At 43.2% G+C, this 16,415-nt stretch overlaps 1 protein-coding gene across 9 annotated transcripts in view; it reads right to left on the reverse strand.

Annotated features, from left to right (window-relative positions):
* Window positions 1-16,415, reverse strand: part of PDPK1 (3-phosphoinositide dependent protein kinase 1) — a 157,759-nt gene that overhangs the window by 69,450 nt on the left and 71,894 nt on the right. For all 9 annotated transcript variants that reach the window (XM_074964912.1, XM_074964908.1, XM_074964914.1 and 6 more), the window contains exons 8-12: window positions 15,054-15,122; window positions 14,328-14,424; window positions 13,360-13,533; window positions 1,082-1,296; window positions 234-291 (exon numbers count right to left, since the gene is read on the reverse strand). In XM_074964912.1, the coding sequence (XP_074821013.1) occupies window positions 234-291; window positions 1,082-1,296; window positions 13,360-13,533; window positions 14,328-14,424; window positions 15,054-15,122 (613 nt within the window). The remainder of the gene's footprint in view (window positions 1-233; window positions 292-1,081; window positions 1,297-13,359; window positions 13,534-14,327; window positions 14,425-15,053; window positions 15,123-16,415) is intronic.

Genomic DNA, 16,415 nt, shown 5'->3' on the forward strand with positions numbered 1-16,415 from the left:
TGTACCATAACTTTTGTTTTAAAAAAGGAAGGATATTAAATTTGTGAAAAGCTGTTTGCTAGGAAATGCTATGACATCTTTTATAAAAGGAACGATAGATTTGGGACAGAACTAACAAATCTATACAAATCAGGGAATTCCAAAGACAGATTCCTTAGCAATACAGCTCTCAGAGGTGCAACTGCAAGAACAAAGACATTTTACATCGTGTTAGATAGGATAATGAGACTTACCTTTCTTTTATCTACTGGACCCATTTTTAGTATTAAGTTGTTTTCTACAAACTGATGCCTAACAAGAAAGAAAAAAAAAAGAATTATTGTCATTACAGAAGCACCCCTCCCCCAGTATCCACAACTACCCTTGTTGTTGTTTTCTTTTTCTTTCAAATCTATCTGGGATATATCTAAAGATCCATTGCTTTGGAATCTTTAAAAAGTTCCCATCTCTCTATAGGTCTCCCCTCTCTGTTCCATGAGCCATGGCTATAACTTTAATTATTAGATGAATTTCAACCTCTTCTTTCCTACCCCAAAACTATTTGCTAGATATCAGTAGGTTATAATTTATTTGCAACTTAATTCCTGCTGTGACAAGATTGATGGATTGCACCTAACTGTTATTGATGGTATAATCTGAAGACAGTGGGATTATGGAGGTGTAAATGAGCTTAATTTGGCTTGAAGAGCTTCTATTATTGGTGCCCATATATGAGAAGCAAAGAATCATACTGTTTTTCAGATCCCAGATTGATTTTACAGGAGAAGCAGATAAAAAAAGCCTCTCTTTATTGGTTAGCTGAGTTCATTTGATATGCAGTCCGAGAGAAAACACAACCCCACTGCCAGTATATATGACACACACGTCATTTTCCAGATTATCATTGCACATTATTCTTAAAGTGGTACTAGCAAAAATCTTTAGTCAAGAAAAGCATAATTACTAATGAAATCATTAACTGTTCAGCTACTAGGATTCTGATAAAGATGAATATGAACCAAGGCAAGAATGGACGGTTTACTGTTTTGTAGATTCTTATTACAGCACAAAAATCACAGATCAATCACTTTAAACATCTTACCATGGATTTCCACCAGCCTGTTTTGCCAGTAGTAGCCTCTTCTCATCTTCAGAAAACTGCAAGTCCAACTCAAAGGAATTATTGTCAAGATCGTGAATGTACTGTTCTATGTTCCCTGATGTTTGTGGGTGACTTGTCTCTGGGGCAGACAGTGAATGGGAGGATGCCGAACCAGAAACTTGCATGCAACCAAACTGACTCAGGAGATTGTCGTACTAAAGAAGGAAAAATTATTAAAAGAAATTTTAGTCACCTTTTTTTTTTTTTTTTAAATAAAAAGCTATATTCAACATTTTTATATAAAACACTGAAAAGCTGCTTTTAATTCTAAAGTTTTACTGCTGATTAGCTACAATGACATGCTCTAAAAAAATATAACCAATAAATTACTTGGTTTGTAACAGCGAACATCACTGTCACAAAGTTGAGTTAGAGATACCAGCATGTTAAGCAAAAGCTATAAAACAAATCAGGTAATTTATTACTTGCGTACACACATGACAGAAAGCCAGTCATGTTTCGATGTCATACATTGTTTTTCCCACCGCTAGCTTTTATGGCTGTGTTCTGTTTGTCACAATCTAATACAAATAATATTTAATTCTTGTATAGATTTTCATCCATAAATCTCAAAGTACTTTACAAAGGAGAATAAATATGAGGTCATCCACTTCAATTTTGATTTGTCTCCAGGAATGATGCTTCCATAATCCAAACACATCTTATTAGGAATTTCCATTTGCCAGTTTCATCTCACTACTCCTAGTTATTTGGTCTTATTATTTGTTAAGCAGCATGCACCATAAGAGATGAGCTAAGAACACCCCATAAGATGTGTAACAACAGTTATGTTCTCTTGCATACCCTGGAACTCTGGGAGGTTCAAAGAGTAGAATCCACAACACTACTTAGGTGCCTACACAGATTTAGGTACCTAAATCCCATTTTTAGGTGCCTAGATTCCCCACTGTGATCCACAAAACTCCTACTGAATTCTGTTGGTGCCTAAACTCACTTGGAGCCTAAGTTTGTGTCTTTAGCCATATGCACTGCTGCCTCACTCTAGGTGTTGGACACCCACCTCCCACCTGAGCCCCAGGGGAAGACAGGCCCTCAGATGCCTAACATGCCCGATTTGATGGCCACACTCAGAGGGTGCCTGCTGGATCAGGTCCCCTAAAAAAAAAAAAAAAAAAAAAAAGATTGAGGAGGCGGTTGGCTGCTGTTGCTGCCATGGCCCACCTCATAACTTTTAGCCCAGTGATTACAGCACTTGCCTGGGATGTGGGAGACCCAGCTTCAATTTGGCTCTCTGCCAGAGCAGGAAAGGATTTGAACTATGGGATATTCTGATGTGGGGGCTCTCTCAGTCTCTCTTGTTGAAGCTTTGCCACTGTGGATAAAGAAAGTGATTGGAGCAGGGAGACTTGAACCAGGGTCTCCTGACCCCTGAATGAGTGCTCTGACCACTGGACTACAAAGCCCTTCCTACACTCTCTCTCTGGCCCAAATGCTCTTTATCCACTGTGGACCATCTTAAACAGGAGAGATGGAGGTACCCTAACCAATGGGCTAAACATTATAAGGTAGGCAGTTGCGCCAGCACCTGCAAAACGGCTGGTGGCAGTGGTTGCATGGAATGAGGCAGGTGCCTAAACCAGGAATCAGATTCCTGTTCATAGATCTCTAGCAGATCTAGGTGTCTCCCTGAAGCCTGGATGCAAGTGCCTGTCTCTGAGAAAGGGAAGGGGCTTAGAACAACAGCCTCTCCCACTGGCTAGACCAGGCAAGGAGCTGCCTAGTGCGCTGGTTTTTGTCGATTCCATTTCAAGGTGTCTCCCTCTCCCCGTTCATTGTATAGGGAATTTAGGCACCTAACTCTACTGTAAAAAGAAAAGGAGTACTTGTGGCACCTTAGAGACTAACCAATTTATTTGAGCATAAGCTTTCGTGAGCTACAGCTCACTTCATCGGATGCATACTGTGGAAACTGCAGAAGACATTATATACACAGAGACCATGAAACAATACCTCCTCCCACCCCACTCTCCTGCTGGTAATAGCTTATCTAAAGTGATCACTCTCCTTACAATGTGTATGATAATCAAGTTGGGCCATTTCCAGCACAAATCCAGGTTCTCTCACCCTCCGTCCCCGTCCCCCCCCAAACTCACTCTCCTGCTGGTAATAGCCCATCCAAAGTGACCACTCTCCTTACAATGTGTATGAAAATCAAGGTGGGCCATTTCCAGCACAAATCCAGGTTTTCTCACTCCCCCCCCAGCCCCCGAAACACACACACACAAACTCACTCTCCTGCTGGTAATAGCTTATCCAAAGCGACCACTCTCCCTACAATGTGCATGATAATTAAGGTAATAACTCTACTGTGTGGATCAGTGTTGTTTCTGTGATTTTCTAAGAGCCCAATTATTAGGCACCATGATGCTCATCATAGTAATGCCTAAATCCCTTTGTGGATTTCACCCACTGTCTTTTGATGCTCCTGCTGCGCAGTGTCCACACCACTCCTCATACAGCAGCATATCTAAGCCTGTAATTTCAATCCAATCTGCTTTCAGTAAACATCTCACACCCTGTCTACTAGTAAAAGGTCAAAAGTTCCACAAGTGGGGAGCACAATGAGAAAGCTTTGGAAGGAATTCCAATGACACAATGGATCAATCAATAACTTCTGTCTGGAGATTCAGAAGGAACAAGGAAACTATGATAACATCTTAGAAATAAAGGGACCCACCCATTCAATGCCATAAACTTCTCAAGAGAGACAACCTGGGTGAGGTAATACCTTTTATTGGACCAACTTCTGTTGGTGAGAGAGAAAAGCTTAACTTTCAAGCTATGGAGAGCTCCTCCTCAGGTCTGGGCTCTGTGTAGCTCAAAAGCATGTCTCTCTCTCACCAACAGAAGTGAGCCCAATAAAAGATACTACCTCACCCGCCTTGTCTCTACTATCCTGGGACCAACAGGGCTACAACAACACAGCATAAAACCTCTCAAGAAAGATTGATGTGCTTTTACTGATTGCTACTAACTCCTGCACATTTCTGAGGACTCAACTGAATGCATTTGAATTGCTTTTTATAAGCAAATGTCACCAATATATGGAAATTGCATTAGTTCCTCAACTCCTAATGATTGCAGTCAAGGTTTGCACTTGTTTAACAGAAATAGGTGAGTGCATGTGAAAATTGGAGGTTACACTAATTAGAGAAACTATTAATCCTAGGAGTAGAAGGGTTAATCTTACTGACCTTTCTCCTTGTCTTAGAATACAGGTTCTCAAGCAAACAGGTACCATTCTTAAAGAAGCAAAAATCCCAATTTTTTTCCTGGTGAACTCTGAACACACCTTAATTGGTAGTGAATCTTTTTAATGCTGATTTCCTGTTATCTCTTGCAAAAAGTGGTCTCTCTGCAGTGTGACAAACTTCAGCCTATTCTTGTTTCTGGGGTCTTTTCTTTATTAAGTCAGTTGCCCTGGTGTTATCAGGAGTATCTTCACAGCAACCGAAAGGGAGCCGATTTTACATTTTGGTGTGTTTTTGACTAAAAAAAATTGTTATATGTAGATAATCTACTGTTATCTTAGTAAAATCTTGCAAGTAGGTATAGATATTACTCTGTCCCCTGATAGAACTGTTTATTGAACTTCTTCTAAACAAGGTACCCTGAAGAGTTACTATCTCACCTGGTTTAGTTTTAGATTGGAAGACTTAACTTATTGCTGAGATAATGATGTTGCTAGAATAGTTTGTTTCTTTGCATACAAAGCAAGGAACTAAAACAGGTACAGTCAGTCTGGGAGTACATATAATTCCGTAATCAAGTTAATGACAGAAAAGTAAGAGAGGTGTCATCCAATGTTCCCTCTAATTTTTTCCACCCATGTGCGGAATACATTTTGTTATGTGCTCTGAGGTAATGTGTGGCTGTGCGCCACCAGCAGAACAGAAAACTTAAATATATTTTTTAAATAAAGTTACCAATAGGGATAATTACTCCAGACAGGACAGGTTAGGCATTGTAGAACTCACTACTCAAAGAATTAAATTTAAGTGCAAGAGAGCAATAAAAATTATGAAATGCATAGACCAGTCCAAAAACCTCAAACAACAACAGCACTTTGAAAGAATAAAATTACAGAGAATATATGTGCATTGCAGGAAGTACCAAGAAGTAATACCACCACAAATGTGTGTCTGTCTGTCTGTGAAGTTTGAGAGAGACACCATGCGCTCAAGGCTCTCACTCACCAGAAGGCTGGTTCAGACCTCAGAGCTGCTTGAGTCCTGAGCCCTGTCCTCTCTCACCTGCTCTGTGGAGATCGGGTACAGGGGCTGGGGGAGGGGGACACCCTGACATCAGCACCCCCTCTCCATGCCCCACTCTGCACAGCTTGCAGGAGGGTCCTGGGAGCAGCTGCAGGAGGGAGGGGCACCTGAACACATGCTGTGTGTGCTGCGTGGCTCTGCTGATCAAGTGCACAGCACTTGATCACTCTTGGGAGTCCGCCTGACCGCACAGCTTAGAGGGAACACAGATGTCATCTGATTTGTAAAATATCTACAAAATCATGATTTCAATTATGTCACCCTCTGCAGCGTGCCGGGGGGGGACCACTGTCCCCCCCACACCCCCCCCCCCAGCTCCAGGTCTTCTGGCTCAGGGGCATGGAATAAAGATTTGGCTGCTTTGGAGAGGCACTTTCTGTGCCCTCAATGGCTGGAGGAGCTCGCTCTCCCCACCCCCAGAGGAGCTCTGTACCCGCACTGATTGGGGGGGGCCGTGCCTGGCTTGCCCCCATCTCTTGCGCAAGCCTCTGCTCTATCTCGTGGAAATGTTGATAATACGTCATTGGAAATGGGTCGAGTTGGGTATAACTCAAAAGCCCTTTCCTCCCACAAACACAATAGTACCAAACATGACAAACCTAGAAGAAACCTAGAAGAAGGTGGTCACTTTGGATAGGCTATTACCAGCAGGAGAGTGAGTTTGTGTGTGTGGCTTTTGGAGGGGGGTGAGAGAACCTGGATTTCTGCAGGAAATGGCCCACCTTGATTATCATACACATTGTGAAGAGAGTGGTCACTTTGAATGGGCTATTACCAGCAAGAGAGTGAGTTTGTCTGTGGGGGGGCGGAGGGTGAGAAAACCTGGATTTGTGCTGGAAATGGCCCATCTTGATGATCACTTTAGATAAGCTATTACCAGCAGGAGAGTGCGGTGGGAGGAGGTATTGGTTCATGGTGTCTGTGTATATAATAATGTCTTCTGCAATTTCCACAGTATGCATCCGATGAAGTGAGCTGTAGCTCACGAAAGCTCATGCTCAAATAAATTGGTTAGTCTCTAAGGTGCCACAAGTACTCCTTTTCTTTTTTCTAGAAGAATCATGTAGACATATATTTAAGAGAACACTTAAATATCAACATTTTTTCCAATTATACTTTAACACCTGCATGACAAACATGCAGCCCTCACCAAGTTAAATTCTAGCCCTCAACTGACTGTAATGCGATATTAGGTTAAGCTCCGAACAGGACACCTGAGTAATTTGTTTAATGTTACAGATTACTATAAATGGAAGGAGTGCTTCCAGTCCATTTGCTATCATTGTCAAAAAAGCAGTTCAGTGGTATTGATCATTAGCTTTGTTTATTATACGAAAAGGGTTGTAATGCGGCACTGGTTAAGACATCAGCATCTAGTCAGAAATTACTAGAATCCATGCACAAACAGTATGCACAGTTACATAACATAATTAATTACAATCCCAAAGTAATGTATTACAAAGTCCTTGTTTTTACATTGATCTTGGTCATTTTTAGGCATCAATGGGGAGATGAAGAGTACTGTAGCCCATAGGGCTAGCTTGCTTGCTTACATATCTTTTCTTATGGGTCTGTTTGTTTTATTATAAGATATATAGATTTGTACTAGAGTATTTCTGGCATCTCTGGGCTGTTGTCTCTCTCTCTGTGTCTAGAGATTACCTATATCATTTGTGACACAGCATCTTCTAGTCCCTGTACAATCACAGGTTTCAGAGGGATAGCCATGTTAGTCTACATCAGCAAAAACAACGAGGAGTCCTTGTTGTGGCACCTTAGAGACTAAACACATTTATTTGGGCATAAGCTTTCATGGGCTAGAACCCACTTCAGATGCATTTTCCATTTCATGCATCTGCTGATGAAGTGGGTTCTAGCCCATGAAAGCTTATGCCCAAATAAATGTGTTTAGTCTCTAAGGTGCCATAAGGACTCCTTGTTGTTTTTGTACAATCACAGTCTCCAAAGGCACTTCCTCTTCTCTATTTAAGGCGGACTCTGATGGAGGAGAGGGTCTCTTCCTCCCCCCCAGTCACCTCCTCTAAGAGCATGCTTGACTCAACCTCCTGCTCTGCCACTCTGGGACCTCTCTCTTCTGTTTGCAGACTGCTTGTAGCGACTTTCCTGATAACTTCCTCTTTTGACTCGCCCTAAAAGTCTCAGTCTCGGACTCTGCTCCTGAAGATACTATGTCAGCCCGAGCTAATTCTCTCCTCCTACTTCTAGTAATTGGCCCTGTAGGTGGGTCTATCTCCTACGGTTCAACCATACCAATGGGGATGGGAACCAATGCTGTCTCCTATCTCTGACAATCTTTGTCACCATCTGCAGCTCTTTATTTGCTCTCTCTCTCAAGGAGTTCTTAGCAGCGGGCATTTCTGTAGCCCTCTTATACTTCAGTGCTGTTGCTGTGTGCCAATTTGCCTTATCTCTAACACATTGCAAATCCAACTCCCTGGTTCGATCCACCAACTTACCATGGTTTGATTTATAGCTGTCCAGCGATCTTAGGCTGGCAGCCAGTCGCTCCTGCCAACAGCAAGTTTTCTCGCCTGCCCCCTGTGCATAAGGCTGACTCCATTCTAACTTTTTCCTCACATTCCTGGCCCTTTTGGAACAGTACTACCCACTCCTCTGAAGCTACACATGTAGCTGAGTTTTTTACCCCTGCATAGCATTTCTTCACACAATGCACAGTCAACCTGTGGAACTCTTTGCCAGAGGATGTTGTGAAGGCCAAGACTATAACAGGGTTCAAAAAAGAACTAGATAAATTCATGGAGGATAGGTCCATCAATGGCTATTAGCCAGGATGTGCAGGGATGGTGCTCCTAGACTATTTGCCAGAAGCTGGGAATGGGCAACAGGGGATGGATCACTTGGTGATTATCTGTTCTGTTCATTCCTTCTGGGGCACCCGGTATTGGCCACTGTTGGAAGACAAGATACGGGGCTAGACTGACCTTTGGTCTGACCCACTATGACTATTCTTGTGATCTATGTTTGGGAATCCCCACTGGTTGAATGTGTGCTGTAGGACTCTTTTGTCTAACTAGCACTGTGGTCTTCTGAGAATCTCCTGTGCAATGAGTCTGCCGTGGCGTTCTGGTGTCCAGGTAGGTATGTGGTTGAGATGTCATCGTTCTGTTGGATACACCAGTTCCACAATTTTAGTGCTTTTGAGCATAGGCATTGTGACCTCACTCCCCCGTGTCTGTTGATGGGAAACATGCAGGCGATGTTGTCCGTCATTACTCTCATGGTCCTTCGTCTGATCAATGGTAGAAAGAGTTGGCACACGTTGCAGACTGCCCGTAGTTCTAGGAGGTTGATGTGCAATGCGGATTCTGATGGGGACCGTCTGCTCTGCACCATGTGGGTCTGTAGATGTGCTCCTCAACCAAATAGGGAGGCATCGGTTGGCAGTATCAAGAACGGTGTGGGTTGGAGAAAGGGTACCCCGCCCATCCAGACATTTTGGGGTTGTGTACACCAGTCTAATGAGGACCTGATCTTGACTGGTATAGATAGGAGTTTGTTTAGGCTGTGTCTGTGGGGTATGTACGCTGTCCGTAGCATGCCTGGAGACCGTGCATGTGTAATCTGGTGTGTTTTACCACAAACATGGCTGCTGCCATATGGCCAAGCAGTTGTAAGCACATTCTGGCAAAGATCTGTAGGCTGGTTTTCACGGTGGAGATGAGACTATGGCTGAAAATCTGTGAGCTGGGAGGAAGGCTCGGGCTCGTTTAGCATCCAGCTGGGCCCCAATAAATTCCAGATGCTGTATTGGCGTCAATACTGATTTTTGTATGTTTATCTGGTGGTCGAGGTTCGAGAACAGGTCCATAATTTTTCTTATGGCTTCAACAGTGTCAATTCTGGTCAGAGCTTTGAGGAGGCAGCCATCCATGTATGGGAATATTACAATTCCTTGTTTGCCCACATGTGCTGTCACCACCTCAAGGACTTTGGAAAATAGTTTGGACACTGTAGAAAGGCCAAAGGGTAGTACCTTGCATTGGCAATGGTAGGACCCCAGGACGAATCTGAGGAATCACCTGGGGGAAGTGTTTATGGTGATATGGAAGCACACATCTTGGAGGTCGAGGGCCAAGAAACCATCCTGTTCCAGTGCTGGGATAATTGTTCATAGTATGACCATCCTGAAGTGTTGTAGTTTGACGAACTTGTTGAGGTTCCTCAAGTCTAGGATATATCTCCACATGCCGGATTTCTTTTGGATCAGAAAACAGTGGGAATAAAAACCTCTCTCTCTGTGCTGGAAAGGGACCAGTTCTACAGATCCCAGTCACAAAAGGTGGTTTGTTTCTTCTTGTAGAAGGTGTTTGTAAGAAGAGGGACGGGGAGGGGGCTAGGTGAATGGGAGAGAGAGGAAATGGAATAGAGTACTTTTTGTTGAAGATTTTTAAGACCCACTTGTCTGAGGGGATTTGTTGCCATGATGGGTAGAAAGGGGCCAAGCGGTTGCCAAACTGATGTGCTATTAAAGATGGTTGCAGCAACTGGACCAAAGGGAGGCACCTTGGGACTTCAACCAAAGTTTAAAAATTGTTGTTTTGAGGTGTATGTGTGAGGCGTAGCCCCTTGTGCTGGTATCTGCCTGCTCTTAGGAGGATGCCTCTGTCACCTGCATTGTGTGTCACAACCGCCGCTGAGGAGTGAAATGTGTGGAGTGCAAAACCTTGGGTAGGCTGGTATCTACCCAGTCTTCTCTTTGGTGCTAGCTTATATATGTGGAGTGAATGGAGTGTAGCTCTGGAGTCCTTTACAAAACGTAGGGACTCGTCCGTGAGCTCAGCGAAGAGTTTATATCCTTCAAAGTGGTCTGCACCTCTCTGGAGAGCCCGGAGAGATGAAGCCATGATTCTTATCTCATCACAACCGATGTTGCAATAGTGCGAGCAACTGTGTCTGCAGAGTCCAGAGAGGTTTGCAGTGCGTACAAGCCAGAAGTTGTCCTTCTGTCACCAGTGCCTGGAACTGCTCCTTTTCATCGTCTGGGAGGTGTGGACAGAATTCCTGGAATTTGGAATAGTTTGCGATTATATTTGGCTAGAAGTGCCTCATAGTTAGTGATACTGAACTAGAGTATAGCTGAAGAATATGCTTTATAACCAAAAAGAGGTCTAACCTCTTCCAGACCCTGTTACAGGGGGTTGTTCTAGAGTGGTGTTGTCACCCCTTCTTTCGTACCAAATTGACAACAAGGGAGTTTGGAGTAGGGTGGGGGAAAAAAATTCCATGTCCTTAGTGGGGACACAGTATTTCTTGTCCACTTGCTTGTAGGTGGATATTGACACTGGGGTCTGCCAGATCATTTTGGCGGGGTCCAATGGGGACTCATTGATCGGGAGTGCTATCTTTGAGAGCAACAGCACAAGTTGCTCGACAACTTCTTCAGAGGGATCTGAAGAATATCCACAATCCTGTGGAACAGTTCTTGGAACAGTTTAAAATCATCCACCAATGCTGGAGGTGGTGGCATGATGCCTTCATTGGGGGACAATGAGAAGTGGATTGGTGGTGTAACCTCTTTCTCAGTTTCTTACTCCTGCACCTCTACTGCTTCTGGTTCAGAGTCAGGTAGTCTAGAGACTGATGAAGATGGAGAATGTAGTCGTCTCCGTCTCTGGTCTGTTGACAATTTGGGAAAGTGTGCCATACATGCAGCCCATGGGGCCCAATAGGGCAAATGTGAGGGAACTGGCATATGGGGTTTCATCCTTGGAGGCTCATACCAGAAACCTGGTTCGCTGCTAGTCTCCTTTTGACATGATCTCCCATAGCATTCTTGCCAGCAAGTTAAAGAAGTATGGGCTGGACGAATGGACTATAAGGTGGACAGAAAGCTGGCTAGATTGTCGGGCTCAACGGGTAGTGATCAATGGCTCCATGTCTAGCTGGCAGCTGGTATCAAGTGGAGTGCCCCAAGGGTCAGTCGTCGGGCCGGTTTTGTTCAATATCTTAAAGTAAATGATCTGGAGGATGGTGTGGATTGCACCCTCAGCAAGTTTGCAGATGACACTAAACTGGGAGGAGTGGTAGATATGCTGGAGGGTAGGGATAGGATACAGAGGGCCCTAGACAAATTGGAGGATTGGGCCAAAAGAAATCTGATGAGGTTCAACAAGGACAAGTGCAGAGTCCTTGCACTTAGGACGGAAGAATCCCATGCACCGCTACAGACTAGGGACCAAATGGCTAGGCAGCAGTTCTGCAGAAAAGGACCTAGGGGTTAAAGTGGACGAGAAGCTGGATATGAGTCAACAGTGTGCCCTTGTTGCCAAGAAGGCCAATGGCATTTTGGGATGTACATGTAGGGGCATTGCCAGCAGATGGAGGGGCGTGATCGTTCCCCTCTATTCGACATTGGTGAGGCCTCATCTGGAGTACTGTGTCCAGTTTTGGGCCCCACACTACAAGAAGGATGTGGAAAAATTGGAAAGAGTCCAGCGGAGGGCAACAAAAATGATTAGGGGACTGGAACACATGACTTAAGAGGAGAGGCTGAGGGAACTGGGATTGTTTAGTCTGCGGAAGAGAAGAATGAGGGGGGATTTGATAGCTGCTTTCAACTACCTGAAAGGGGGTTCCAAAGAGGATGGATCTAGACTGTTCTCAGTGGTAGCAGATGACAGAACAAGGAGTAATGGTCTCAAGCTGCAGTGGGGGAGGTTTAGGTTGGATATTAGGAAAAACTTTTTCACTAGGAGGGTGGTGAAGCACTGGAATGGGTTACCTAGGGAGGTGGTGGAATCTCCTTCCTTTGGTATTTTTAAGGTCAGGCTTGACAAAGCCCTGGCTGGGATGATTTAGTTGGGGATTGGTCCTGCTTTGAGCAGGGGGTTGGACTAGATGACCTCCTGAGGTCCCTTCCAACCCTGATATTCTATGATTCCAGGTATCGAGGATGAGAAGATGATTCTCTGTGTGGATGCCCTTGATATGATGGTGGAGTGCGCAATGCAATGGAGTACTCCTCCTCTTCCTCCTCGCTAGAGAAGAGTGGTGCAGTCCTCAGTGGTGAAGGGGAGTAGTGTTGTGTCTCCAGGGAAGAGGCATGAGCTGCAGGAAGCTTGTTATGGAGAAGAGGCAACTCAGGTGTGAGAGATAAACAGGTCCCGTGGGTATCAAAACTCCTGTGGTAGCTGCAGGAGCATCCTCAGCATCAGTGGCAGTGTAGAAACTGGGGGCATTGTCGTTGCCAAGTGCATTCTCTCAAGTGGCCAGTAGATGGTGCCGAAGGTCACGTTGGTGCAGAGGACTTCATCAGTGCTGAGGGCTTGGTCGATGCCAAAGCACTCAGAGTTATTTTAGTTGAGGTGGTCAGCACCGATTTCAAAATTCTTGCACTGTCCTTCTTGGGTCCAAGTGACAGCGTTTCTGTCTGTGGTCCTTGGATCTCTCCTTAGCACCGATACTGGAGGTGCGCAGATGGATGTGGGAGCGAAGTCTCACCCCTGAAGATGTTGAGTCTACTGACCTTGCAGGGGATGCCTTTCTCTGAGGCAGCTCCTTGGAGGGTGAACTAGTGGCCCATTTCTTTTCATCTGGGCGAAAAAGAATACACTTTCTCTTGGTGGTATGTGGCAAATGAGGGTTGGCTGATGATCATGCTGATGGCGATCGCCACTTGAGAGGCATCGGGGCCAGGGTCTGAGGTTGGCCAGAGAGAGCTCTCCATTAGTAAAAAAAGTTTTAGCCTCTGGACTGAGCCTTCAATTTGAAGCAGTGCGTACACTTTTGCGAGATGTATCCCTCATGAGACAGCGTATGCACCGTGAGTGACCGTCGCTCACGGGGATGGCAGAATAGTTTTAATAAAAATATTATCTTGGCAAGAATTAATCTGCTGTATGTAAAGGTCTCAAGTTGCAATATAGCACAATTGACACTTACATTTCCATAACAATCCTCATCATCTTCGGACATAGCGGGTAAATATGCTGTGAGCTTTGGGGGTATCTGATGATGCAGATTCTCCCATGTAATGGATTCAAAGAATGGATGAGCCTTAAGAGGTCCATACCCTCCCATTTCTTCACAGCCTAATCTCTTTGTAGCATCCAGAACCTGGACAAGTTAAAATGAAGTTAGTACTTCTTTAAAATAATAGAAAGTAGTTTAAAAACAAATTTTAACTTTATAACAGCACAATGGCAATCCCTTCGGTGTTTTAACAGGCACATTAACATGCTGAACCCTGTGACTGTTAGTCTGGCCAGCTTTAACAAATATGCACCGACTAAAAAGGTAAATATTTTCTGCAGGTTCATTTTACTCTTGCTTCTAATCCTCATTGATAAGACTGCACTTTTTTAATCCTCACACTATAAACATCTTACCATAATTCTACAGCAGGTATACTTACAATGGTGTGCGATATGGGTTAAGTACTCTGAAATGCAATGCAAATTAACTCTAATTTTACCAATAATGAAGCTAGTTCTGTCTAATAGCTAAAGAGAGATGTTTTCAGACAAATAGTTTATCGCTTTGCAAATTGTATGATGCATTAAGAGTATAAAAAGTCTGTAAATTTGTGCTATAAGTCTGATGTGTTGTTTTGTGCGATTATCTAGAATAATTTGTTTCAACTTGACTAATAGATGTGTTCCCCGTACACACACTTTCTTCACAATTCAGAAGAAAGTAAATTTAAAATGCTGTTTAATAACTGATGCTTACTTTCAATATGACAAGTTTTCTCCCTATACGGCCAAGAACTTTAGGTTTCTTGTTAGTTTAAAGGGGTTTGAGAGTTTACAGTTAGTTTGGATACAAATGTAGGAAAACTTCATACATTCAGCACGTTATGCAGTCCCTATGTAATTTATTCATCTGACAATAATATAATGAATATTTACCAAAAGCTTTTCCACAAGGTCTTTTGCCTTGGGGAAGAATTTTTCTGGGAAGTCATATTCCAACTTAATTATCTTCTGAAATATAAGATATTCATTGCTGCAAGAAAACAAGTATAATATTTAGTCATCAGATGTTACCTAGGATACTTTTATCCTGGCATTACACAAGCCAAATAGTATATCGATTTTTTAAAAAAAAAATCGATTATTCTTTAAATGTTAAGGGCCAGATTCCAGCCTGCCCCTGTGAGGATGCTCAAAGACGACCAGAGGGAGAGCACAAGAAGCTTTCTCTCACCTTAACAGCCCTGAGCAAGGGATAGACAAAATTCATAAAGGGAAAATAATTCCCTACTTTTTGTACCCATTTGGGTACTAGATGCCTGAATGGGGGCAGGAATGCGGAAGTGAGCACAACTGACTCAGTATAGAGATGGGAGTGTGCTATATCCTCTTCATGGATTTGGTAGCCACCATGGTGATGCGAACTGCATGGGAGCCCCTGGAGAATTTTGACTAGCTCCTGGGGACTCCTGGCTGCAGCAAGAGCACAATCTAGCCCAAAATTATTAAAGTAGTAGATATATTGAACAACGGTTGAAATCATTAATGAAAACATTCAGGGAATACTGTAGTTAATTTCCCTTGAAAACTGCAATTTAGTGAAAACTGAAACAAAAAACAAAACTGTAGTTTACATACAAGATATGATCTGAAGTCTCTTACCCAGCTCTAAACGGCGGCAATCCGGCTACAAGCTGGTATATTATACATCCAAGAGCCCAGAGGTCAGAACTTTAAAGGAAGGGGGAAAAGAGGAAAAAAAAACCAAAAAAACCACATACTAGTTACTGTCCTCGTACAGTAAGCCTGTATAATTTAAGTTAAGACGGCATTTCTTATTCTCAACTTCTACCAGTCAGGATACCAGTAACACATACAGCCAATGGAAGAGACTTGAATTCAGCACGATCCACACACTCTTCTTACTACATTATTTGGCAAGAAAAGCAGCTAGCAAAACTGGCTATAAAGAAAAGTTGTAGCTATACTCTGACAAAGTAATATATATGACAAAGGAAAACAGTAACCACTTCATAGTACATAACCCAAGTGTACATCTAAGCTTGCTTGTTCCTAAAACACTACCAGCCAGCATATCTGACAGATCAACCAAAGGAACAGGAAAGCAACTACTGTTGCAATCTAAGGCACTGATTTCGATACAGCTGTGTATGCTCCTAAAGAACTACTTCCCGCTTCCCCATGTCTTTAGACAAAACTCCTACAATCACAAAACAAATCTTTCATTGAAGACTTTCATTTATGTCCAAAAGGTTAATGAGACTAAACAGCATTTGAGGCACTTTTTAGAAGAATCACTCTGTAGCAAGATCTTTTTGATATGCTGGCTTGAAAAACTGATTAATCACCTTTATCGCAACATACATTGCGCCTACTTTGGTGAAAGACTTAGCATTAGCCCTATCCTGAAAAAGAAAAGTTATCTATCTAAAGAGCCTACCCCAACTCAGAAAATACAAGCTCCTTGTAAAGACAGAGTGGATAATGAAAAGGAGTACTTGTGGCACCTTAGAGACTAACCAATTTATTTGAGCATAAGCTTTTGTGAACTACAGCTGGATAATGTCACTTCTAAAAGGACATGGGTAACCTGCTAAAAAGTCCTTCACTAGCCAAACTCTCTAAAGCAGTGAATACTGAAGGTATAATACTTAGCTGCATTATTTTAAAGCTGTAATATATACCTATTTCTAATCACTAATTTTCTGTTGTGGTGAGGGAATAGCCACATATCACAGGCTAAAACTGACTATGCAGGGTGGACAGAGACCAAGCTGCAGGGGATTCCTATGTGAAAAAGATCTTAAGGGTGAAACTGTGAGAGACGCAAAGCTAACTCCTGGACTATACAAGAGCTCATGTGGAGCTCAGTGAAAACACAAGTGGACTGAAGGACCAGACCTGTGGACTAAATAACTTAACTGCAAGGGGGGGTGGGGAGTCACGACTCTCCTACCTATAGGAAAGGCAAAACATTTTGTTGAATTTACAACAGAAGTTGCT

This window comes from Natator depressus, chromosome 10 (genome assembly GCF_965152275.1).
Source record: "Natator depressus isolate rNatDep1 chromosome 10, rNatDep2.hap1, whole genome shotgun sequence".
Lineage (NCBI taxonomy): Eukaryota > Metazoa > Chordata > Testudines > Cheloniidae > Natator > Natator depressus.